Genomic DNA, 27,556 nt, shown 5'->3' with positions numbered 1-27,556 from the left:
GAGTCTTCTCCAACACCACAGTTCAAAGGCATCAATTCTTTGGTGCTAATCTTTCATTATAGTCCAACTCTCACATCTATACATGACTACTGGAAAAACCATAGCCTTGACTAGATGGACCTTTGTTGGCAAAGTAATGTCTCTGCTTTTTAATACGCTGTCTAGATTGGTCATAACTTTCCTTTCAAGGAGTAAGCATCTTTTAATTTCATGGCTGCAGTCACCATCTGCAGTTATTTTAGAGCCCTCAAAAATAAAATCAGCCACTGTTTCCCCATCTATTTGCCATGAATTGATGAGAACAGATGCCATGATCTTAGTTTTCTGAATGTTGAGCTTTAAGCCAACTTTTTCACTCTCCTGTTTCACTTTCATCAAGAGGCTTTTGAGTTCCTCTTCACTTTCTGCCATAAGTGTGTCATCTGCATATCTGAGGTTATTGATATTTCTCCCGGAAATCTTGATTCCAGCTTGTGCTTCATCCAGCCCAGCATTTCTTATGATGTACTCTGCATATAAGTTAAATAAGCAGGGTGACAATATACAGCCTTGACGTACTCCTTTTCCTATTTGGAACCAGTCTGTTGTTCCATGTCCAGTTCTAACTGTTGCTTCTTGACCTGCATACAGATTTCACAAGAGACAGATCAGGTGGTCTGGTATTCCCATCTCTTTCAGGATTTTCCAGTTTATTATGATCCACACAGTCAAAGGCTTTGGCATAGTCAATAAAGCAGAAATAGATGTTTTTCTAGAACTCTTTTGTTTTTTTGATGATCCAGCAGATGTTGGCAATTTGATCTCTGGTTCCTCTGCCTTTTCTAAAACCAGCTTGAACATCTGCAAGTTCAGGGTTCATGTATTGCTGAAGCCTGGCTTGGAGAATTTTGAGCATTACTTTACTAGCGTGTGAGATGAGTGCAATTATGTGGGAGTTTGAGCATTCTTTGGCATTGCCTTTCTTTGGGATTGGAATGAAAACTGACCTTTTCCAGTCCTGTGGCCACTGTTGAGTTTTCCAAATTTGCTGACATATTGAGTGCAGCACTTTCACAGCATCATCTTTTAGGATTTGAAATAGCTCAAGTGGAATTCCATCACTTCTACTAGCTTTGTTCGTAGTGATGCTTCCTAAGGCCCACTTGACTTATCCCAGGATATCTGGCTCTAGGTGAGTGATCACACCATCGTGATTATCTGGGTCATGAAGATCATTTTGTACAGTTCTTCTGTATATTCTTGCCACCTCTTTATAATAGCTTCTGCTTCAGTTGGGTGTATAGCATTTCTGTTGTTTATTGTGCCCATCTTTGTATGAAATGTTCCCTTGCTATCTCTAATTTTCTTGAAGAGATCTCTAGTCTTTCCCATTCTGTTGTTTTCCTCTATTTCTTTGCATTGATCACTGAGAAAGGCTTTCTTATCTCTCTTTGCTATTCTTTGGAACTCTGTATTCAGATGCTTATATCTTTCCTTTTTTCCTTTGCTTTTTGCTTCTCTTCTTTTCACAGCTATTTATAAGGCCTCCTCAGACAACCATTTTGCTGTTTTGCATTTCTTTTTCTTGGGAATGGTCTTGATCCCTGTCTCCTGTACTATGTCACGAACCTCTGTCCATAGTTCATCAGGCACTCTGTCTATCAGATCTAGTCCCTTAAATCTATTCTCACTTCCACTGTATAATCATGAGGGATTTGATTTAGGGCATAACTGAATGGTCTCATGGTTTTCCCTACTTTCTTTAATTTAAGTCTGAATTTGGCAATAAGGAGTTCATGATCTGAGCCACAGTCAGCTCCCGATCTTGTTTTTGCTGACTGTTTAGGGCTTCTCCATTTTTGGCTGCAAAGAGTATAATCAATCTGATTTCGGTGTTGGCCATCTGGTGATGTCCATGTGTAGAGACTTCTCTTGTGTTGTTGGAAGAGGGTATTTGCTATGACTAGTGCATTCTCTTGGCAAAACTATTAGCGTTTGCCCGGCTTCATTCTGTACTCTAAGGCCAAATTTGCCTGTTACTCCAGGTGTTTCTTCACTTCCTACTTTTGCTTTCCAGTCCCCTATAATGAAAAGGACATCTTTTTTGGATGTTAGTTCTAAAAGGTCTTGTAGGTGTTTAGTTTCTAGCTATAAATTACCATTATAGCATTGTGTTCCTTTCTTCAGTCTTATTTCTTTGTTTATAAATTGGATGAAGCTGTGCAATAAGAGAAGGCAGCTTTACACAATAATGTAGCTTGTTTTGCCTGATTTAAAAGTCTCTGGTTTTATGATGTGGTAAAATATAGCATTTAATTTATCTGAAGAGTTGGACCTGCCATCTTTTAAGGCCTTTGTAGCTATGGATTTGAATAAACATTGTAGGATAACTCAAATTCTGAAGCTTGAAAATGGTAATACAAATTTAACTGAAAATTAAAGATCATCTGTGTTATAGAACATTGGACATTTTCATTGTCTTACTGCTTTTCCTGTTTTATAATGCACTGAAAAAAAGAGAGAAAGGATGGGGAGAGAGAGAACATAAGTAAGATAAAGTTATCAATCTTTTTTGCTTTTTAAGCTTCTTCAGTTTAATAGAGTTGATTTTTAAAGATAATGTATACATAGTACTTTGATTTTCTAGTAGTCCTAATGGATTTTGTTACTATGTATACAAATGCAAAGAAACAAGCCATTTTTCTACTTCTTTACCTGAAGGAATTCATTGTCTTTGCAACAAATTGCGTGTGTCTAATGCTTTCAGGTCTCAGATGACTTTTACCTAGCATTGTTTGAGGCAATGGCCAAAGTGCAGGCAGATCAATTGAAGAAGACCTTTGAAATCATCTGTTTATGCTTCCAACAGCCATATATTGTATTAATATGTATTAACCACCTAATGTATACCAGGCACTAAGTGCAGAAGACAGCGGGATATACAAGAAACTGTGGGGCCTATATTCTAGGATAGGGCAATAGAAAAAAGAGTTCTAAAAATGATACTTTCAGATAGTACCATGAAGACAGACAAACAAAACTGGGTTTGCATTCTTATTATATCAGTTTCCAGCTGGTTATTCAACATCAGAATCTTTTTCCCATATCTTGAATGTAGAGATGATCATTTCTATCTGATAGGGTGTTTTTTAGCATAAATGGAGAAAATTTATTGAATGATTTTTAGCACAGTTTCTGCAACTTAGCAGGTCCCCAATAAATTATTACTAAAACTTCAAAACCATTCAAGGATGCTCAGCTCTTTCTTGTTCTGGGATTTGCTTTTTTTTTTTTTTTAAGGGTTCAGGATGGGGAACACATGTATACCTGTGGCAGATTCATTTTGATATTTGGCAAAACTAATACAATTATGTAAAATTTAAAAATAAAATAAAATTTAAAAAAAAATGCAAAAAAAAAATAATAAACTGAGCTTTATTCTGTTGATCTTACCCCCTTCTCCTAATTTTTTTTTGAAATAATTTAAAAAAGTCAAGGAAAGCTGACTAACCCTTTTTATAGGCAAATAAAGCTGGAATAAGTTGGGTGTGGGGTTATTGGAAACAACAGCTAAAATGAGGTTTGAGCGTTATGGAGTAGAAGGTATATCTGACCAATAGGATGAGAATTGGCTTGACTATCTATAATACTTATTGTCATTTGCAGACATTAATTGGTTTTCCAGATGATACAGTGAAATGGATGGGTGACTTCAGCTGCTGGTATTTCTCTCAGTTTTTGTCTCTCTGAATTAGAATTACTGATATGTATGCCTGTCTTCAATGATAGATTTTAATGCCCTTGAAAAGAAGTTCTGTAGTGTGCCCTTCACAACACAAGCCTGACATGAATTTGGATTCAGTCAACATTTGTTAATTGAAAAAAATGGGAATATGCTAGTGTCATAACAACAACAACAAAAATTGGCCAGAATAATAGGGCTGCCGGTTTCAAAAATTAGGATAACTAATCTACAACTTAGTCCCTTGGTGGAATGTTGATGTGGGAACCAGCTTTTTGAAGGGTCTTTTAAACCTGTAGATAGGGTTTCGGTTTTTTTTAATTGTGGTAAAATATACATAACAAATATACCATTTTAATTACTTTTACGTGTAGAGTTCAGTAGCATGAAGTACATTCACATTGTTGTACAACTATGATTACCATCCACCTCCAGACCTTTTATATCTTCCCAGACTGAAACTATGGAGAGGGTTTTAATTTCACACTTGACTAACACACAGTTTTAAAGCCACCTCAGTGGCCTACAGACCAGGGACAGTCACTGGAAACAGTGCTATTATTTCTTTGCACCTCACAAGGTTGTCCTTGGAACTCCTCAGTATAAATAACTCAAATAAGAGAGTCTGGAAAAGAACGATGTCAGCCCCTTCCTCTCCTGATTGCCGTTGGAGGACAGTGTGCCTGCTTCCTTCATTCCATCGTGGGGAACCACTACCTCAGTTTTCCTCAAGACAGATAAAGAAGAAAAGAGTAGCTTTGGCACCAACTGAAAACTAACTTAAAACCTCAACATAACTGAATGATAAAGACGAAATCATGACCAAATCGGTCCCTAATGTTATTTGGAGTCTAGGTCCCAGGAATTTTTAGTTAGCATCCATTTTAAGCTAACAGCTTAAATAAGAAATCTGCCATTTGTAGAGGTTCAGTATTTGTCCAAGAAACTAGTGATGTTAAGTGCCTCAACTAAGGATTTGAATTGAATTCTAACCCTTGAGCCCTTGCTCTTTCTATTCTGCCACAAGAATGTATTGCTAGAGATTCACCTTTTGTAGCACTTGGGTTGTTCATCAGTTGTGATGGAGCCACAATTTACCAAAGGAAGATCCCTCTTGATCCTCCTTTGGAGGAGGATCATTAATCATTTGCAAGTCTAAGCAGTTGCATATACAGTTAATGATCATGGAGGTTATTTCTTTTTTTCTCAGAAGATTGAACAAGTCAGACAAATTTTGGAAACTGGAAGTCTTTTTATATTAATTTAACACTAAAACCTTTCTCAGCTCATTCTGTTTTTTCAGTTCCCAGGGGCATGAGATTGCATTAAATATAATCTTTCATAGCATATTACTGTCATTGGTCAGCTGGGAGTCCCTGTTTGCTTTTCTTTGCTCCCTTTTATTCCTATCTCTTTCCAGCCACTGTAATTAACCATTCTAATGTGTTAGCTATTTGTGTTTTGACTGTGAAGAAGGCTGAGCGCCGAAGAATTGATGCTTTTGAACTGTGGTGTTGGAGAAGACTCTTGAGAGTCCCTTGGACTGCAAGGAGATCCAACCAGTCCATTCTGAAGGAGATCAGCCCTGGGATTTCTTTGGAAGGAATGATGCTAAAGCTGAAACTCCAGTACTTTGGCCACCTCATGCGAAGAGTTGACTCATTGGAAATGACTCTGATGCTGGGAGGGATTGGGGGCAAGAGGAGAAGGGGACGACAGAGAATGAGATGGCTGGATGGCATCACTGAGTCGATGGCCGTGAGTCTGAGTGAACTCCGGGAGTTGGTGATGGACAGGGAGGCCTGGCATGCTGCGATGCATGGGGTCACAAAGAGTCGGACATGACTGAACGACTGAACGACTGATCTGATCTGATCTGATATGAACTTTCAAAATATGTGTTGTGGTTTTTGTGAGGAATCTTAATTCACATAAATAGTATTACATAATGTGTTGACCCCATTCTGTTTGTCCCCCTTTTCATTCAGCACTGTTTACAAAATCTCTTTATGTTAGTACTGACATTAATTTATTTTAATTATTAATCTATGTCAAAACAGAAGAGGACTTTAATTATTTTTTGTTGTTACACTTTTTCATAGTTTTACTGCACTATGTCCAAAGAGACAGCTTATATGATACTGATTTTTTTGTGGTTTCTTTTATGGTCTAATACACAGTCTGTTTCTGTAATTATTCTGTGTGTGCCTCCCCAAAGTGTGTATTTTCTGTCAGATGTAACATTCCCTTAAATACAATACCTTGAGCTTATTGAGTTGTCAGTCTTCAGTTTATTTTTTTTTTAATCGTCTGCTTTATTATTTTCTGAGAAAGATGTGTTAACATTTTATTTTAGTTTCCTTAACTGTGGTATCATTTCTTAACTATTTTACCTTAGAAATCCAGTAAACAATACAGTTGAAAGCATAACTGCTCTGGTTGAATCTGGAAGAACACGTCTTAAATCGAGTGTCCTTTCAAGAGCCCATCTCCAGAGTACCTTAGGGCACCTCTGCAGAATCCCTAAATTGGAATATTATTTCTGTAAACAAGCTATCAATTAACCCTTTAACTTTGCACTCATTTCTTGTTACCCACCCACTAACTTAAACAATTTTCGACTCAAAGCCAGATGGACTTTCACATCCCCTTCTCATCCCTCTGCATGGAAGTTTTTCCCCTTGCCATTTGGTCCACCAGAATTCTTCACATAACCAAACTCTGTAACTTATTCAAAACCGTTCTTGTATATCCAAAGAACAAAAAAACTAATTAAAAAAGATATATACACAATTCAGTGTTATTAGAAGCTTTATTTACAATAGTCAGGCAACCTAAGTGTCCATCCATACATGAATGGGTAAAAGAGATGTGGTATGGAATGGAATACTACTCAGCCATAAAAAAGATATTGCCATTTGCGACAACATGGATGGACCTAGAAGGTATTATACTAAGCCAGATAAGGACAAATACAAATGTGGAATCTAAAAAAAAAAAAAAATGAACAAACTAAACAAAACAGAAACAGACCTACAGGTACAGAGAACAAACTGGTGGTCACCAGAGGTGGGGAGTGGTTGGCAAAATAGGTGAAGGGTATTAGGACGTACAAGCTTCCACTTATTAATAAACCATGGGATGTAATATCCAGTATAGGGATTATGTTCAGTAATATTGTAATAACTTTGTATGGTTTAGCTTTGTAATAGCTATGGGTGATTACCAGACTTACTATGGTGATCGATTTGTCATGTATATAAATGATGAATCACTATTTTGTATACTGGAAACTGATATTATATGTCAACTTTACTTCAATTAAGAAAAGAAAAAGAAAAAAAAAACTTTCTCAAATTCTTCTTCTTTCAAGAAATCTCTTCTAGCCATATCATTTTTTAGAATTCTAAAGGCAATGATTGCTCAGTTCAGTTCAGTCGCTCAGTCGTGTCCAACTCTTTGTGACCCTATGGACTGCAGCATGCTGGGATTCCCTGTCTGTCACCAACTCCTGCAGCTTACTCAAACTCATATCCATCAAGTTGGGGATGCAATCCAACCATCTCATACTCTGTCGTCCTCTTCTCCTCTTGCCTTCAATCTTTCCCAGCATCAGGGTCTTTTCAAATGAGTCAGTTCTTCACATCAGGTGGCCAAAGTATTGGAATTTTAGCTTCAACATCAGTCCTTCCAATGAATATTCAGGACTGATTTCCCTTAGGATGGACTGGATGGAACTCCTTGCAGTCCAAGGAACTCTCAATAGTCTTCTCCAACACCACAGTTCAAAAGCATCAATTCTTTGGTGCTCAGCTTTCTTCATAGTCCAACTCTCACATCCATACACGACTACTGGAAAAACCATAGCCTTGACTAGACTGATCTTTGTTGGCAAAGTAATGTCTCTGCTTTTTAATATGCTGTCAAGGTTGGTCATAGCTTTTCTTCCAAGGTGCAATGTCTTTTAATTTTATGGCTGCAATCACCATCTGCAGTGATTTTAGAGCCCCCAAAAATAAAGTCAGCCACTTTATCCACTGTTTCCCCATCTATTTGCCATGAAGTGATGGGACCAGATGCCATGATCTTAGTTTTCTGAATGTTGAGCTTTAAGCCAACTTTTTCACTCTCCTCTTTCACTTTCATCAAGAGGCTCTTTAGTTCTTCGCTTTCTGCCATAAGGGTGCTGTCATCTGCATATCTGAGGTTATTATATTTCTCCCGGCAATCTTGATTCCAGTTTGTGCTTCATCCAGTAAGACATTTCTCATGATGTACTCTGCATATAAGTTAAATAAGCAGGGTGACAATATACAGCCTTGACGTACTCCTTTCCTGATTTGGAGCCAGTCTGTTGTTCCATGTCCAGTTCTAACTGTTGCTTGTTGACTTTCATACAGATCTCTCAGTAGACAGCTCAGGTGGTCTGGTATTCCCATCTCTTGAAGAGTTTTCCACAGTTTGCTGTGATCCACACAGTTAAAGACTTTGGTGTAGTCAATAAAGCAGAAGTAGGTATTTTTCTGGAACTCTCTTGCTTTTTCGATGATCCAATGGATGTTGGCAATTTGAACTCTGGTTCCTCTGCGTTTTCTAAATCCAGCTTGAACATCTGAAAGTTCATGGTTCAAAGGCTATTGCTGAAGCCTGGCTTAGAGAGTTTTGAGGATTACTTTACTAGCGTGTGAGATGAGTGCAATTGTGCGGTAGTTTGAGCATTCTTTGGCATTTCCTTTCTTTGGTATTGGAATGAAAACTGACCTTTTCTAGTCCTGTGGCCACTGCTGAGTTTTCCAAGTTTTCCAGTGATTGCTAGTGCAGTTAATTTAATGTTTATTCACTGACCTAAATTTACTAATTGATTAATATGTACTTAGTGACCAGCATGTGCTGTGGTTGGGATTTCTGTTTATATAGCTGTCAAGTGAAGTGAAGTGAAGTGAAGTCGTTCAGTCATGTCCGACTCTCTGAGGCCCCATGGACTGTAGCCTACCAGGCTCATTCGTCCCTGGGATTCTCCATTGTTTACTAGTTCTCGTGTTTGTTTGCTTCCTCTGCTTTGTTGTATAAGTATGTTGAGGGTAACATGTGTTTTGTATCCTCTATTAATTAAGGTACCCACATAATGACTTGTTCTTAATAGTTGACTGACGAAAACACTTTGAGTTTATTTACTTCATTGTTAATGGGGATAATTTTATTTCTATATAGAGGATAGTTTTGTTACATTGCAAGTTCTTTAGTTTACTGTATTTTGCAAAATATGTTCTTTATTATTCATACGCATGATCAGTGAAAGTTCTCTAAGATTCTCTTCAAAATCCTTATAAAGTAGACAAATTTAACCTCTTTTAAAATAAGCATTTATGATTAATTATTTCAATGTAAATTTATGTACAAATTAACCTTTATGAGTTTAAATTTATCTACTCTCTTTTAAGGCAGTGTTTGCTATATCTGGTAAAGTGATGAGATGGACTAGGCTGTCTTCCTTCCCTTCCCCCTTAACACTAATTATTCCAGTTAAGCTTTCAATTTGCAAGGTTCCCTCTAAGGACAGTGAACTTAGTGTTAGAGTATAGAGAGTTCCAGCATAGTTGCAGGATAGCTTGGCTTTTCAGCTGATGAGATGATTGCATCGTGTGATGGAGCCACCAGCAAGCCTTTGAGCGCTGGTAGCACTCCTGGCCTGAGCTGGTGCTGTTTGGTGTACAAGGCACGTTTAAAGCTGTTATTCCCCACACTGACCTGCCAGTGTAATTGTGTTGCACAGGTGAAGCATAACCAGCCACATCCTAAAATAGGTAGTTGAGGCTGTAAAATGGAGGTTGCAAGATGAAACAGAAGATCAAATAGAAGAATTATAAAATACCTATAATCCATGAGCCTTTAAGTCCTTTATATTTTATTTCATTTTCCCAACTTCCGTGAAGTGGCAATTATCATGTCCATTTTAAAGATGAAGAAGTGAAATTCCATAGAGGTAAAATGAGGTATTAATTAATGGACATTGAGTAAGTGGTAGATGTGTATATTAACTTCAGATCTGACAGCTAAATCAGCATCCTTAATTCCCCTTGTTTTTACTCGCATAACACCCAATATTGTTTTGTACCCTTTGTATACTTTAAAGAGATGTAATTATTTAGAGTTAATGGTTGATTTTCTTTCCTGCTGGACTGCAGGTCTGTGAGAGTAGATCCATGTCTGTTTTGTTCAACCAACAGACCAAACATTTTACTTGGCTCATACCTGGCGATCAGTATATATTCTTTGTTTCCTGGTTCTTTTTTTGAAGGGGAGCAAGTAGTGCAGAGAGGACAGGTTTTCCACCACATTATGTTGACACTCTTAGGTAAGAAAATGTGTAGAAAATCTAGGCCAGCCATTGAACCTGAACAGTCAGGGAAGGTTTTATGGGGAGCCATCCTCTTAGATGGAGATCAAATAATCTTTAACTGTAACCTGTATATAAGGCTGTGAATGACCTCAAGTACTTCACTTACAAGAAGGGACAATTCATTGTAGAGGCGTCAGTAAAACTGGGGAAATGCCAATGCCTTAATAATATAGATTCAGGTGCTCTATTTAATTTTTTTTAACCTTTTATTTTAAATTAGAAAAAATCAGACAAAGATATGCAGACCTGCCTGGAGAACTGCACATTATTGAACTTGAAAAGGATAAGAATGGACTTGGACTCAGCCTCGCTGGTAACAAAGACAGGTCACGCATGAGTATATTTGTGGTGGGAATTAACCCTGAAGGACCTGCTGCCATGGACGGACGAATGCGTATTGGAGATGAACTGTTGGAGGTGAGGGGCGTATATTCTTAATTTTTGTTTGGGTGACATGATTGGATATAGAGGATAGTGTATAAGATGATGAAGTAAAAGAGTAAAATGTTATAAATTGCATTTTCTTCAACTATTTGTTATCATTTTCCCAAGCAAGAGTGAAAATTATATTGTTGCTTACAAATACTGTTGGCTGCTTGAGTAAAGACTAATCTCACAAAACAATTTAAAGGCCTTTAAGTAAAATCTCATGAAAACATATTAAAAGAATAGAGCTTATTTTTGAATATAAATTCCAAAAGATTCCAACTAATTTGTGTATTAATCTGACATTATTAGTATTTAACAAAATCCTCTTCAGCTTCTGAATTAACTGTAAGTATAACATTTGTTTTTATTGCTGTTGCCATTTAGTTTTTCTGGAAGGTGTTACAGCCAACAAAATCTTATGAACTGGTTGTCAAGGACTGGTTAATATCTGTGAGTTGGAAATGTGGTTAAAGTCTCTTAGGTTCCTTATTTAGGAACAGGAGAGAGAAAAGAGAAGTTAGGGGGGGAACTGATCCCTGCTACTATTCCAGATGATTCCATCAGTAATCTGAAAAAGTTATTCTCATATTTGTAAGCTTAAAGTCAGGGTCTCTGCTCTGCTGCTCCTGCTAAGTTGCTTCAGTCATGTCCGACTCTGCGTGACCCCATAGACGGCAGCCCAACAGGCTCCCCCGTCCCTGGGATTCTCCAGGCAAGAACACTGGAGTGGGTTGCCATTTCCTTCTCCAATGCATGAAAGTGAAAAGTGAAAGTGAAGTCACTCAGTCATGTCCAACTCTTCGTGACCCCATGGACTGTAGCCCACCAGGCTCCTCCGTCCATGGGATTTTCCAGGCAAGAGTACTGGAGTGGCCTTCTACCTTGTCATTGCCTTCTCCCTCTGCTCTGAGTTTATCTTATTTTTATATTTATTTGCCTGTTTAGTCATTCATTAATTCAACTAACAGTTTTTTTGAGTGTCTCTTAGGGCTGGATACCAAAGAAGAGATGAATACTCCAGTCCTTCATTTGAATAGCTCACAGTCTTAAGGAAGAAAAGAGACATAAAAGATTGTTGCACAACAAAAATTTAAAAAAAAAAAAGATTATAATAAAAGCAGCAATATGTACTTGCTACCAGACATAGCTTTACTGAGGTCACAGAGTAACGAGGTGAGGTCGCAAAGTAAACGAGGCTTTTGGATTCAATACCAGGCAGTTTGACTTCTTAGCTGTTTGTTAAGTGTGCTCTAAGGCCTCTTGATAAAATACTCCAACACTTGGACATTTAGGGAGCTGAATCACAGAGGCACTGAGTGTCAGATGCTTACTTCACATGAGGCCTTACTAATTTTTCATTTTATAATTTCCTCTTCAGACTCTACTCAGAATAGAATTCATAGTCATCTATAATGTGACTTGCCTAATAATATCCACAGCCAAAGCTGTTCAGACACAACTCTAAGATCATTAGTATCACCCTCTGTCTTCTCAGCCTTGGTTGGTAGTTTCTCCCCATTTTGAAATCTATTTTCACCAAGAAGTCATTCCTGGAATTACTTTTCTTGTTGTTTGTAATATAGCATTATGAAAGCGACCCACATCGGGTAGTCATATTGACTAGCATAATCATCAAGTAGATAAACATCAATGGTATTAGTATGGATTAACCAGTATAATTCATTGCTTCAAGTTCATTTAGAGATTTCTTCATAAACAAAACTAAAGTGATGGTGGTGGTAATAATGATGAAAGTAAAAGCTAGTTTACTGAGCTATCCCTAGCATTTTACCTATGTGCTAACACATTTGTATTCTTAAGAGCCCTATATGGTCAGTACTGTTATTATCCCAATTTTCTGGATAAGAAAACTGCTAAGTAACAGAACTAAGTTGCTAAGAACCCAGGCTTGCCAGGCTCCAAGATCTGTGCTCTAGCAACTGAATTATACTGCGTTCTCCACGGTACTTCCAGCAAATCCTGTCTGTTTAGATCCGTGAGAATCCTGACTTATGATACTCTAGGCTTTAGGAAACCATATATATTAAATTATACTGTTGTATTATGCACACCTAAATGCATTATTTCCTGTCTTGTGTGGTACGTGGAAATGTTCCAAAAGCTATCATTTGGAACATGACAATTCTAGTTCTATTTTCTCTGCCTTATTAAGACTCAAGATGGAATGACTGATGTGATCCAGACCGGGAAGAGAAGTGGTATGTTATTTCTGTGTCTGACATTTTATTAGATAGAGGAGATAGATGAGCTAAGGCTGCAGGGTGGTGAGAGTGCTTCATAGGCCATACAGTAAAGTCAACATTGTGTGCGGGGCAGAGAGCGCTAGACTAGGAAGACCTGCTTTAATTATTCTAATTCTTTCAGTTATTAGTTGCATTTCAGAAGGGATTTAATATAGTGTAGGGCACATGGTTGACTATTAATCAGATCATATTTCCTCTCTTAAAGACAGAAACTTCAGGTATCTGTTTCTATCTATGCTAGAAGCTAGAAGAGCTCTCCTGAGTAAAAAAGAATATTAGCATCTTGCTTTTTCAGACCCCTCCTGTTCCCTCCTTTGACTTTCTGAATTTGGTCCTCTTGTTGCTCTTCAGTAATTTTATCTTCACTCAGAGATTAAAAGAATGAGAAGATTAAACATGGCAATAAATTAATCCCCCCATATTCTCCATGAAGTCTTTTATTTAAGTAAAATAAAATAAAATTAAAAGTTCAAATACTGAGTCTAGCATCACACATCTTTGATTATTTATCTTCTCTAACCCTCAGTTACTTTCTTTATCAAATGGAAATTTTTTATTCATTTAGCACATACTTTACTAGGCATCTGTTGTGTAGGAGGAAGTATAGGAGCAAGGTGCTGATTTTACATTGATGAAGAAAATCCATCATCCTATTTTCATAGAGCTCACAGTCTAGTGATTGTGTAGCTTCAACCTCCAAGAGTGTTATAAGAATTAATGAGAAGATAGGTCACATTTTGCCACCACATCTGGCACTTACTAATACCATAATACATTTCAACTGATAATATTTATAAAAAATTTCTATGTGGATTTGTGGGTTTCAGTTCTTTTTAGCTTGTTTATATTAATATATTTGTCTCCAAAAGTATGTTCCAGAGGGAAACCATCATATTCTTCAGTAGCTCCATGCAGCATCTTGAAAAGCTGAGAGAGTAGAAAAAGGCACAGACTGGATTCTTATGCAGTTATAAGCCTTCTCATGGGCTTCTGGCTTCTAGGTCAGGGATGACAGTAAAAAAATTCATGTGGGAAACATTTTCCTGGTTTCTTTTTATAGCTGAGAAAAAATTTCGGTCATTTCTCTATGATATGTGACGAATTTGTTTATCACATATCAAATCCAATGTGCTTTTGAACTGCGAATAGGCACTGATGCCGTGATGAGTACCAGGAAAGCTGGAAGCCAGTGTTACAATAGCTGTTCTTGGATATGCAGTGTGTTAGATGTTGTTGAAGGAGACTGCATCACGAAGGAGGCATTTAGGCTTTTAGATCATACTTACTGGGTTACAGCAAATCTTGTGTATTTGCTTACCCATCCACACTTTATTTATTTTTGTCAATTGAGATAAAGTTGTCCATGTCTTGATCAATCTTACAATTCTATTTGCTCGTATTATTTTTCATAATTGCTTTGTTGTTATCATTATTACTTTGCTCACAGCCCCCTTTTATTTAGGGTTGATCTGACTTTTTTAGGCCCTCAGATGTAGTTAATTTATAGGAAGTAGAAAAGAGCATGGTCAAACATACATTGTAGCTTCCTGGAAGTGAGAAATTCTGCATCTCTTCCCGAGCCCTGTCCATGACTGATTTTTGGCACAACGCCGGCCAGCAGTTTTGTTGCTGTAGGACTGCGTCATTACGGTGCAAGAGCAGTCAGCAAGTTCTGCTGATTGATGGCTCAGTTCATGTTTAAAAGAAATCTTACGCTGAGCCCCCAGAAGACAATGTGATTAAATCTCAGCTTCTTTCTCCTTTACTAGGATGCTCGTGTGGGGGTTCTGAATTAATTTCAAAATGCATTAGCATATAATTACCATGTAGACTGGAATGAGACTTTCTAGACTATTGGCTTTCCCTAAGCAATTAGTCCCAGAAAATACACAGGCCCGGGCATGGTGCTGCCTTGTGAATATAGGATTTATTTATAATCTTCCCTACAGGGCAAGTGTGGGAAGAGAGCTGATAGTGCCATGTGGGGACTGGAATGATTTGTCAGGTGAGGGAAGCAGCCAGAAGGAACAGCGTGGGTGGCGTTTGGAAGTGTGCAGTGGATGGGCTTGTGTGTCTGGCTCCCACACACTTCAAGACAGAGGAAGTTCATTCCCTTTGTGACATTTACCTGTGGCATAGCCTAAATTAAATCTTGTTATTTTTGTATGTGTATAATAGGTTTATTTAAGAACCACTGAAAATAAAAAGTATGAATACTACCTATATTTGCCAAGAATAAAGACATAGAACAATAGGTAAACTCAAATCTTTGTTTAGTAATACTTATTTTATAAGAAGAAAAAACTGAAATCATTAAATGACTGACTCAGGTACACACGTACCTGACAAACTCCTGTCTGAGGGTGCTTACCACCACACCAGTCCAAAAGGTTGATCCTTCACTTGTTGCCAGTGAGTTATTTTTGAAATCTTTTGGAAGACTTAGATGTGATTTAGAAGTACACTATAGTGAATAAATTACTAGGTTTTAGACATCTGTAGATAAGATTCTATTTTATAGTCAAAAGTTTCCATCATCTAATACTGGGTCCTTTGGAGAAGGCAATGGCACCCCACTCCAGTACTGTTGCCCGGAAAATTCCATGGATGGAGGAGCCTGGTGGGCTGCAGTCCATGGGGTCACTAAGAGTCGGACACGACTGAGTGACTTCACTTTCCCTTTCCACTTTCATGCATTGGAGAAGGAAATGGCAACCCACTCCAGTGTTCTTGCCCGGAGAATCCTAGGGACAGAGAAGCCTGGTGGGCTGCAGTCCATGGGGTCGCACAGAGTCGGACATGACTGAAGCAACTTGGCAGCAGCAGCAGCAGCATACTGGGTCCTTTAGATTATTACCATACAAATGAATGTAATTTTCTAAAGTATGCTTCTTAATGCATTAATTATGCCCTAAGAGATCTCACAGAATAAAACATCCCATTGAGGAAACACTAGTTTGAGGACCAGAAAGAAGAGTAAAGGATTTCAAAATTGCAGTAAAATGATTTTTCCAACAGTTTTATTAACAGAAATAGGTTTATGACAGCTAAAAATACAAAAACAAATTGATAAACATTTGTTATTGTGGCAATAGTGTCAAAATACATCAAATTTTGCTTTTTAAATATGTGATTTATTGTATGAATTATCTCAATAAAGCTGTTAAAAAATGAGTTGATCGTCCTGACAGAAACTATAAGCAAGTCCTGAATATAACCTCACATAAGCAAAGCTGAAGTTACCCCATTTTCTGACTCTTAAAATTATATGCAGCCTAATTCATAGCTCTGAAAGTCAACAGAAGAACGTGGTGTTGGCTGAGTGGTCAGCTTCACACACAAAATTGTCCTGGCATCCCAGAGGTGTGTATGTTTTTCCTTTCTTTCAAGTGCAGTCTCCCTTGTCATTAAAACATTGTAACTCATACTTATCGTATTTTGCTTAATTATCTTCCCTAAGTAATCCATTGTATTATATCCAAATTAAGTTACAAAAAGATGAGTTTATTAAAAGAAATCAGAGGTAGGGGAGCTATACTGGGAATTTAATTGACACCGAGCATTTATAATCTGCAAAGCTTTGCTAAATTCTTTACAAGCATTCTCTCTTTTTTAAACAAAAGTAGATGCTATTTTAGTACCCATTTTACAGATAAGGAAACTGAAACATGAGGGGCAGAATCAACATGAAAACACTGACTTTTCAGACTCTAAAGGCTATGTTCTTAAGTTTAGTTCTGGGTGGATAATGATTCTGGAAGATAATCATGAATTTCTCATCATTTTGTAGTTTTGGTTGATCTATATTAACCCAGTGCTAGCTTAGAATATCTGAGATAATTTTTCATGATACAGTACCCTTTTACTCTTTTTATCTTCTTAAAATTTAATGCCACTTGGAATTCATTAAAAGAAGACTGCAGTCAGTGAAATTACACCTATCTCTCAAGAACCAAAGAAGAAAAAAAATCTTTTTTTTTTTTTTTTTTTGAGGTTGTTCTTACCTGATTTGAGAGCTCCTCTATGCTTCATAACTTAAGAGCTTTCACCCTCAGTGCCATTATAGAGTTAAAATTTTATTTCAGCTGTAAGAAATAGTCTGTAAAACCTTACTTATATTGGGTAGCCTGGTTCTTTTCTACATTTCCTGGAGTGAAGTCTTTGAGCTCTACTCTTGCCATTTTTGTTTCTGTCTCTGGCTGGTTGGGGGAAGTGTTTTGAATTATATGGTCGTACATTATTATCTTTATGCTGCTGAAGTATTTAGGCTAAACCTCTATATTCTTACTGATCTTTTGGAGGAATGCAATTATTTAATTTTTATTTTCACAGTCCTCAATATTGCTCCACAGAAGCTTTAAGTGGGATCACTACAGTGAGCCACATTGTCTTAAAATTAGGGAGGGAAAGTGGCATGAAAAAAAGAGTAAAAATGAAGATGTTCAAAGGAGCTCAATTACTGTGGAAGCTTATAAAAAATAGGCAGAGGAATGTACGCAGGGCAAGAAAGGTGCCATTTGGAAGGAATAAGTGGATTTCAGCAGTGATTCTCCAGACTCTCCTTTCTGCAGTTTTCCCTTGGACTCATACATTCCATATCAGGGTAGTTGTCCAGGCTTCTGGTCCCTCCTTTTACCAGTTTCTTCCCCACTCACTTCCAGCCCCGCTCATGGTCATGCTGAGATGCAGGCTGGAAAGATATGCTCTTAGGTTATGGAGAAGTGCTTCCTTATGTCAGCCTCATCACATAATTTTTTTTTTTCTATATTTTGCTTTGTGTGCTAAGTTGTTTCAGTCACATCTGACTCTTTGCAACCCTCTGGACTGTAGCCCGCCAGGCTCCTCTGTCCATGGGATTCTTACAGTTAAAATTTCTTACAGTCACCATGCAGGCTTTTTATTTAATTATTTATTTATTTTGCAGTTTGAATCTCTGGTGATTTATGACATTGTTCTTTGTTGTTCAGTTGCTAAGTTGGATCCGACTCTTTGTAACCTCATGGATTGCAGCATTTCAGGCTTCCCTATCCTCCACTGTCTCCTGGAGTTTGCTCAAGTTCATGTCCATTGAGTCAGTGATGCTATCTAACCTTCTCATCCTTATGACGTTTCATCACAGATTGCTGTAAGGATAACCACTGCTCACCCATGAGGTGTTCCAAATTTACTCATAAATTTTGAGGAATGAGATACTTTATGTTCTCTCAAAATGAGTCAAAAAGTCATCAATCTGCATATTTACAATATTTAAGCAACGTGAAGGATAACTAAAAGATCAAGAATTTAAAATGGCATTATGCGCAAGACCATGTAATTTTAAGGCACAAAGCTTTAAAGAAAAGTGTTAATGAAATTGTTATTCCAGGTTTGACTTACTAACAATATCAAACACCTCCTTGAACTCATCACAAACACGGGTCATGTATGTGTGTTTTAATTTTAGTTTGTAAGTGACGTGAAAGTTGCTCAGTTGTGTCCAACTCTTTGTGACCTCATGGACTATACAGCCCATGGAATTCTCCAGTCCAAAATACTAGGGTGGGTAGCCTTTCCCTTCTTCAGGGGAATCTTCCCAACCCAGGGATAGAACCTAGGTCTCCCACATTGCAGGCAGATTCTTTACCAGCTGAGCCACAGGGGAAGCTCAAGAATACTGGAGTGAGTAGCCTATCCCTTCTCCAGTGGATCTTTCCAACACAGGAATCAAACCTGGGTCTCCTACATTGCAGGTAGATTCTTTACCAACTGAGCTATCAGGGAAGCCCATAGTTTGTAAGAGATAGGTCTAAAATCAGTAATCCAACCTGAAAATCAGATGTTCCACCCAAAGCAGTAGGCTTGTGCCAATTTCACATCCTGTTAGGAAAAATTATGCATTATATGTCAACCCCAAACCCCCCATCAGTTTCCCAAAATACAACTAAAGTATTATAGTATAATATATACAAAGATATTATATATAGGTAACATTAATCATGTTAGGATGTGAAGTGTGTAATATTACTTCAGAATCACCAAACACTATGGTTGCTAACACACAGTTGCTTTGTATGCACTACCATGGCTTCCATTAGCTCTGCCAACATCTACACTATACATCCTCCTTGTTGACTCTGAGTGTCATAAAACATCTCCCTGTGATTCTTTACTTGAAATGCAACTTTGACCTTTTCCCTCACAGTTTTTTGTTTAAATCTTTTACTTTGTATTGAGGGGTGTAGATACAATTTTTTTTTTCTTTATAAGATAAGGATTTACTGAAAAATATTATATTGAGAAAGATATAGACTCTATGAAGTTTGGATATTAAAAATCAAAAGGTATGGGAAATGTTACCTGGGGAGGTATACCCATATATATTTTCTGCCCTTTAAAAAAAAGTTGGTTTTTTTTTTAACATCTACAAAGTAAACAGAATAACATAATGAAATTATTTTGTATAGCCATCACATAACTCAACAATTACTAACACTCTGTCATTCAGGTATCACCTATAGCTTCATATACCCACCCCTACTCAGAATATTATTATTTTTATAGGCATGTGTGTATATGTATATGTGCTAAAATTTACATAACATGAAATCCACAGGCTTTATCTATACAATTTTGACAGTTGTGTACACCTGTATTACCCAAACACCTATCTTTTCTCTCTCTGCAGAAACTTTTATGGGGTGTTGATTCAAGTGACTTCCTCATTTTAAATTATTTGTTGTTGTTGTTGTTTTGTAATTGAATTGAATTCGGAGTTCTTTATATGTTCTGGAAGTATTCTGGATGCTAGTTCTTTATCAGATAGACACAGCAATGAAAATGTTTTGAAGGCAAGAGAAAAAAATTCTAGTAGCATAGGTAATTGGGGTAGAGTCCTAATCAGATCACGAGTTTGAAAGAAGCAACTATTAAGCTGGCCCTTGCTAGTTTGGGGAAGTCTCGACTTCTAGCATGTACTGATGTTCTTGGAAGAAGGAATCCCAGGTCGCTGTTCACTTGAGATCCTATTTACTCATGTGACTCAGTTCAGTTGCTCAGTTGTGTCCGACTCTTTGCAATCCCATGGACTGCAGCACACCAGGCCTCCTTCTCCATCACCAACTCCTGGAGCCTGCTAAAACTCATGTCCATCAAGTCGGTGATGCCATCCAACCATCTCATCCTCTGTCATCGCCTTCTCCTCCTGCCTTCAATCTTTCCCAGCATCAGGGTCTTTTCCAACGAGCAGATAACCCACAAACTGCAGAACAATTATACCAAAGAAATTCTTGGAAAGAAATTCTCTCACTGTTAAGACAGTTCTAGGACCCAAAACAGATGTCCCAACCTGGAGATCTGGCAAAGGGACTGAGAACCCCCAGGCAATTTGACTTTGGGGGCTAGTGGGATTTGATTATAGAACTTCCACAGGACTGGGGAAACAGACTCTTGGAGGGCACAAACAAAAGCATGTGAGCACCAGGACCCAGGACAAAGGAGCAGCGTACCCACAGGAGACTGAGCCAGACTTGCCTGTGAGTGTCCAGGAGTCTCTGGTGGAGGCGTGGGTTGACAGTGGCCTGCTGCAGGGTCGGGGCACTGAATACAACAGTGCGGGCATAAGTCCTTTTGAAGGAGGTTGCCATTACTCCTACCATAGTTTAGCCTCAGGCCAAACAACAGGAAGGGAACACAGGCCCGAACATCAACAGGAAATTGGATTAAAGATTTACTTAACATGGTCCTGCCCTTCAGAATAAGACCCAGATTCCCCCACAGTCAGTCTCTCCCATCAGGAAGCTTCCCCAAGCCTCTTATCCTTATCCATCAGAGGGCAGACAGTATGAATACCACAAGCACAGAAAACTAACCAAACTGATCACATGGATCACAACTTTGTCTAACTCAGTGAAATGAGCCATGCTGTGTAGGGCCACCGAAGACAGATGGGTTATGGTGGAGAGTTCTGACCAAATATGTTCTACTGGAGTAGGGAATAGCAAACCACTTTAGTATTCTTGCCTTAAGAACCCCTTGAGCAGTATGAAAAGGCAAAAAGATATGACACTTATGTGACATTAATAGAGATAGGATGTAATGCCTCAGCATCCTAGGAAAGAATGATTCCTCTGCAATATTAATGAGCCCTTAGAAGTAGATTATACTTTTGACTCCATTCATGCATTCCTTTCTATGCCCTGCAGATAATACAAAGTTAGCCACAGATACCTATTTCATTTGGTCAAGTGAACCAGCCTGTAGCAACTAGGGCAGCTTCCATAGAAACACTAAGAATCAGAGCAACGTGTGTGTGTGCTGCATGCTAAGTCGCTTCAGTCGTGTCTGACTCTTTGCGACCCAATGGACTGTAGCCCGCCAGGCTCCTCTGTCCATGGGATTCTCCAGGCAAGAAGACTGGAGTGGTTTGTTGTGCCCTCCTCTAGGGGATCAGAGCAACACATAAACATATTTCTCTGCTCACTTCCTTGAAGTCAATATTTTTCTATAGTGTTAGGTTGTAGAATTCAAAGGAGTATCTTTTACTATTTTCCCAGTATATCAAATTTAGAGAGATGTGAACTACAAGCTATTATACTTTGCCTTCAGAAAGTATTTCGATTTAATTCATTCTGTTTGAGAGAAAATAAATCTCTCATGCTTTAGCCTTGTAAACAAATGTGTTCCTTTGGGAACATTATACTTCACAAGAAACAGATTAAATGAAGTCACGGAAGACCTTATTTCAGCACTGTGTTCATTAAACTTAGTCCTTAAAACCTGTTCCTTTGCTCAAACTATTAAGTTATTAGAGCTTGACATGTATTATTTTGTCTTTTGAGGAAAAGAAATCAATGTGAAATTTATTCAGAAATACTTTTTCATTCCAGTGAAATTGTGTTTTCATGTGAGTAGCAGTCATCATCCCTGTTCCATTCTTACCTTGCTGCCCCTTTCTTCCCTTCAGTTCTTCCATCTGCAAAGTTGAAAGCAGTGATTTGGAAAGTGAGGATGGTTTTTCATGGGGGCTAGTGATTAAGATTTTTGGAAGGGAAAAAGTCTCATTTGAACAGGACTTGGTTACCTCTATTCTGTTAGTCTATACCCCACCCCCAAAGCTATCTGCATGGTTCCTAGGAAGAGGCCTATAGTTTCCTACCTGCGTATCTTTTCATATATGAGAATAGCCTTTCCACAGTCCTGGTGTTCTTAGTGCCCCTCTGTTCACCCTAGGCCTGCTAGGATTCCACAAGACCCACCCACCCACCTCCAAGAAGAGATGATCATCTCTTGCTTTATGTCCACATCCATCACATGGCAATGCATTTATCTGTGTCCAAGACTCTGTCACTTACCAGGTGTATGTGTGCAAAGAACCATATCTGACCAAGTAAAAGCAATTCCAGTGAAGTGACTTTCAGAGAATGGGTATCTAGAACATCACGCTCAATACATGGCAGCTGTGGTGATGATGATAATGAAAATTCCTGTTTCCTCATCACTTGCACAATGGCTGTTGAATAAGTGAATAAATTGATAGATATGACACATATCTATTATACTTTTATTGGAATATTTCTTGGTCTGGAATTTCTATTTTGTGAGGCCCTGTTAATTGGATTTAAAATTTCGTAGGATTAAAAACAACAACCAACTGTATAGCATGTGGAACTCGGCTCAATGTTATGTGGCAGCCTGGATGGGAAGGGAGTTTGGGGGAGAATGGATACATTTGTATGTATGGCTGAGTCCCTTCCCTGTTCACTTGAAACTATCACAGCATTGTTAATCAGTTGGCTATATCCCAATACAAAATCAAAAGTTTTAAAAAATAGACAGGAAAAGTTGCTTATCCTCTGACTTTTACCCCCTATCTCCATACCTTTAGGAGTGGTTTCTAATTATTAATAGGACAGGCTTTTAGACTCAAACAGATTTGGCTCTAAATACTGTGGTCAGGTTCCTAAAACTCATTAAGTCTCAATTTCTCCATCTGTAAAATGAGATAGTAATGCATTCCTCTATTGATTTGTGTGAAAGAATGTATTTAAGGCATGTGTGTATGTGCTTTATATGTTGTGAGCGCTTATAAGTGGTATTGTTACAAAGTAGTTATAAAATATCAATATAAAAACACTGGCTATCACCTTAAATCCCAGCAGTCAAAGATACCATCGTCATTGACAGTTGAGATCCTTACAGGGCTTTCTTTAGACTTGGACAGAAATTTTTACATAAAAATAATATGACAAATAGGTTACATTGTGTTTGGTCATATTCACTTTATAAAGTTATCTTTATATGGCAGTGGATTTAGATCTGTATCATTCTCCTTTCGGAGAAGGCAATGGCACCCAACTCCAGTACTCTTGCCTGGAAAATCCCATGGACGGAGGAGCCTGGTGGGCTGCAGTCCATGGGGTCGTGAAAAGTCAGACACGACTGAGCGACTTCACTTTCACTTTTCACTTTCATGCATTGGAGAAGAAAATGGCAGCCTGCTCCAGTGTCCTTGCCTGGAGAATCCCAGGGATGGGGGAGCCTGGTGGTGGGCTGCCGTCTATGGGGTCACACAGAGTCAGACACCACTGAAGCAACTTAACAGCAGCAGCAGCATTCTCCTTTACCTCCTTTTAATGACACAGTTTTCCATTTATTGATGTATGAAGGCAAATATAACAAACCTTTTGTTGATGAATGTCTAGTTTTTCCTATTATAAGTTATGGCCCTGATAAGTATTTTGACACCTTTGTCTTTAATCTTTTGGGGATAAATTCTTAAAAGTGGAAGTGCTAGATCAAAAATTAAACCATAAGAAGACCCATCAAGTTATGAACACTTAGGATTTGTTTGTTTTCTACATCTATGTTAAAGTCAATAAGAGTGTTTATTAAAGAAAAAAGTTAACCTATAGATAATGTTTGCAAATGTAAAGTTTAGAATATATTTAAAAGTGAATTAGGGAGGACTCTCAGATTTCATCAGCAATTTCAGTTACCTGACTTATAACTCAATTTTAATAATTTATTACTATTCATAATAAATCATACTACTTAATAAAAGCATGGGTAAAGGGTGTGTTGTTGAGTATATTTTAACATGATATTCAAACCTCAGGCAAACCTGTTGCTTGAACTAAATTTTAATTTTTATATAATTAATATTTCTAATCTAAGCTTAGAAATCAAAGCTAATTAACTTTTACTTCCAATTTGGTACATTTTTGAATAGACTTAATTGAGCTACTTACTCTCCAGTATAAATTTATATTCATGTTCAATTTAATTATGGAAAATTGAATAATTGAAACCTATCTCTTCATGATATTTTTGAATAATTTTATTGAAACAAATCTCATTAAGGACCTCTAAAGTGAAAGTTTATGTAGTATGACAAAAGGATTTCTGTTTATTTTTGCTGAATTGTTGCTGGATTAACCCTAATTCTACTTCTTCTATAAACTACACATGAAATATTGCAATTAAGTATTCGATCTCTAGTATCTAAATATAGAGAGTTTACCTCAAATCAGTGTTCACCACCATTCCTCTTCCCCCTTGACCGCCCCCTCCCCCGGCTCAGCTATAGTAGCAGAAACCAGCTCGTGATGGAAAATATGGATCAAAATGAAAACCTATTATGTCCTTGTTGGCCAAAAAGAAGTTTGTTCAGGCTTTTTATACTATTTATAAGTTTTACAAATACAGATGTTTCTTATTGGGGGCTATTGTTTTCAGTATCTAGAACGTTGTTAAGTTTTTCCTGAATGCCATTTCATTCAGCTGAAAGTTCAGAACCTTGGAAGATGAGCTATGATAAAGTATTTGTGTCATTCTGGGACCAAGGGTAATGGAACTGAGATAGAAGTTACTGACCCTGTGGAGGATTTCAGAAAGGCCTTTTGTCAGTAGTCAGAGGGCTTCCCAGGGGATGCAGTGGTAAAGAATCTGCCTTCCAATGCAGGAGACACAGGAGACGTGGGTTCAATCCCTGAGTCAGGAAGATCCCCTGGAATAGGAATGGCAACCTGTTCCAGTATTCTTGCCTAGAAAGTTCCAGAGGACAGAGGAGTCTGGTGGGCTATATGTAGCCCATGGGGTCACAAAGAGTTGGACATGACTGAATGATTGAACATGCACACACCCAGTAATTAGGAAAGACAAACACAGATGAAAAAAACAGAATTATAGGTCAAGAGTATGAAAATCTCATTTATACAGAAAGCCTTTTTCCTTTTCTTTTTTTCCCCTTCTGAATGCCAAGGTAAATTACTGTGTGTCTGAAAGAGTTTAAGACTAGGAGATAGAGTCACACTTGGATGTATAAATTAATGAAGTCTCCGATAGTGTATTGGTAGAGACTTTTCATTGGTAAAGAACAGAAATTAGCTCAAGACAATTTAACTCAAAGAAGGAGAATTTTTTGGAATGGTATGTGTGTCCCTTCTAGAACCTGAAGATCAGGATGCCTGGGGGCCTTAGAAGGTGATGGCTTTTCCTATGTGATGTATTATGGCTACATGAGGCTAACTTGACTGTCAATCATGATGGATGGTGTTCGTGATTGGAAGGTTTGAAGGACCATCCCTTCTAAAGAAAAGTGGTTGTGTGCTGTCAACAACCCCCCAAATCTCTACTACATCCCCAGTCTGGTCTGGCTTTCTCACTTAGTAATATGGAAATCAAGATGAAGTGGCATAAAATATACTTTCAATAGTCATGGCTGATTGAATGTGGGAAAAATTATTTATCATCCAAACTGGGTTACATTTGAGAGAAGGCACACTATAAATAGTGGGAACAACATGTATAAATTGGATTGTCCCAGATTTTAAAATATGGTTACCCTTGAATGGAAGAGTTGTACATCTCAGATTTTAACATAATAAATAGATTATTTAGAGGGAGTTGGAATACCAAGTCAGTACTAAGGAGAGTTCTTTCTTCCATTATTAGATAGTATCAAAGATAAAGATATATCTAAATAATTTATTATTCTTTCCATATATCATTGAGTCACTTTTGAAAGGAGAAACTTTGGGAAAGCACTTAGTTTCTCTACTTCTCAGTTTACTGGAAGTAAATGGAAAATAATATCTTTTCCAATTTCTAGATAATCTGAATGATCACTTACATTCTGAAAGGATGAAATATTTTAATTGTTTTCCTTTGGCTTGGGTTAGAAAAAAGTTTAAAAGGTGGTCAATGTTTGTTTATTTCTATAATGAAAAAGTTGTAGTAAGTATATATTACTGTTCAGGGTGCAGCTTGTTTACACAAGAAGAAAGGTACAGTCTTACGGAACTGCATACTACATTAGGGATTTCAAAAGCCTAACAGAGTTTCCAGGCCTTACCTCTATGCACTGTGATAAAATGCTCGATTCTGACTTGTGTTGCGCTGTATCATGTGTGTGCTGTCATGCCCAACTCTCTGCGCCCCCATGAACTCTATCCCATCAATCTCTGTCCATGGGATTCTCCAGGTAAGAATACTGGAGTGGGTTGCTATTTCCTCCTCCAGGGGATCTTCCTGACCCAAGGATTGAAACTGCGTCCCCTGCATTGGCAGGCAGATTCAATTCTAACTTGTGTATATCAAAATTCCAGGACCTAAGATGGTAGGTGTCCAGCTCAGAGTTTATTTAATAGACACCTTTACAAAGATGACTTTAGAAATCAGCTGAGTTTTATGTGCACCATACAGATGATATGACCTCTAGGTGTGCCTTAGGAATACAGGGTTTTCAACTAATATTTAAATCAAGCTCTTGGATGCCAGTTTCATCATCTGGTGAAAGTACATAACACCCAGCCCTTCTAAGATTTAACTGCGAACCCGTGCATCAAGAGCTTTGCGGTACAGAGTTTGGCACAGAGTAAGCACTCAGTGACTGGTAGCTATTAATAATTAGACTTAACCTGAAAACCTTCCAGGAGGTGTAAAATGCTTTCTTTCCTGTCTACGCTATACTTGGAAGATACTCTTTATCTATTGTTTAAACAACAGAAAACAGCAGCTTCTCAGAAATAGGATAAGTGACAAACCTAAAGTTAATTTGCATAAAATGCATCATATTCTTTCTAATTACTTACTGAATTTTCTCTGGAGTGTGTTTCCTTAGAGATAAGGAAATATAAAGGTCACTTATGTTGTTGGAAGCTGTATACCTTTTATTTATACAGTGAAGTTGCTTTCTAAACAATAAGATCTAGAGAACACAAAAGAGATCTTCCTCTCCTGAAACTCAGAGGACTGCTAATGTGTAATTTGTGAAGCCAGAAAAGAGGCTTTGTCTTGGATTTTTTTTAATCCAAAGATCTGCATTTTCTTTTTACGTTTAATCCTGTAAAATCAAGTTTCACTCTATGTTCAGTTTCCCATTCTGTTCCCAGTTTTCCACTGAGTAGCAGAGTCTCTCCAGAGGCCCCTGAACACTGGCAGGGAGCAGCTGCCTTAGCAGTAAATGCCACAGTTGCTGGCACTGGAAAAACATCGCCAGCAAGCAAGCTGCCTTGCTGTTCTACTGCCAGGGCCTCTGAATATTCAGAAACAGCACCATGAAAGACATACAACTTCAGATTTACGCTTAGGTAAATTAAAATTAATGACTTGGTTCCTTCGTTTGGGCTGTGATTTTTCCTTCTTAGAATAATAGTGCCATGAGTTCTAGTCTATCAAAATGGAGAATCGCAACTAAAAAAAAAAAGGCATATCCATAAACATGAAACAGCTCAATTTTCTATTTGCTCAAGTTTTTGCTAATAA

The 27,556-nt window shown here is 37.8% G+C and overlaps 1 protein-coding gene across 4 annotated transcripts in view; it reads left to right on the top strand.

The window, feature by feature from the left end:
• The window catches only part of PATJ (PATJ crumbs cell polarity complex component), a 383,451-nt gene that overhangs the window by 206,953 nt on the left and 148,942 nt on the right, over positions 1-27,556 (top strand). For all 4 annotated transcript variants that reach the window (XR_008715910.1, XM_055585657.1, XM_055585656.1 and 1 more), the window contains exon 28: positions 10,342-10,538. Coding sequence is in view for 3 of the 4 variants with exons in the window: in XM_055585657.1 (XP_055441632.1) it covers positions 10,342-10,538 (197 nt within the window). In the remaining variant the exon portion in view is untranslated. The remainder of the gene's footprint in view (positions 1-10,341; positions 10,539-27,556) is intronic.

The sequence above is a fragment of the Bubalus kerabau genome, chromosome 6 (assembly GCF_029407905.1).
Source record: "Bubalus kerabau isolate K-KA32 ecotype Philippines breed swamp buffalo chromosome 6, PCC_UOA_SB_1v2, whole genome shotgun sequence".
NCBI classification, from domain to species: Eukaryota; Metazoa; Chordata; class Mammalia; order Artiodactyla; family Bovidae; genus Bubalus; species Bubalus kerabau.
Note: the sequence above shows the minus strand (reverse complement) of the source record. Positions and strands in the feature narration are given on the sequence as shown.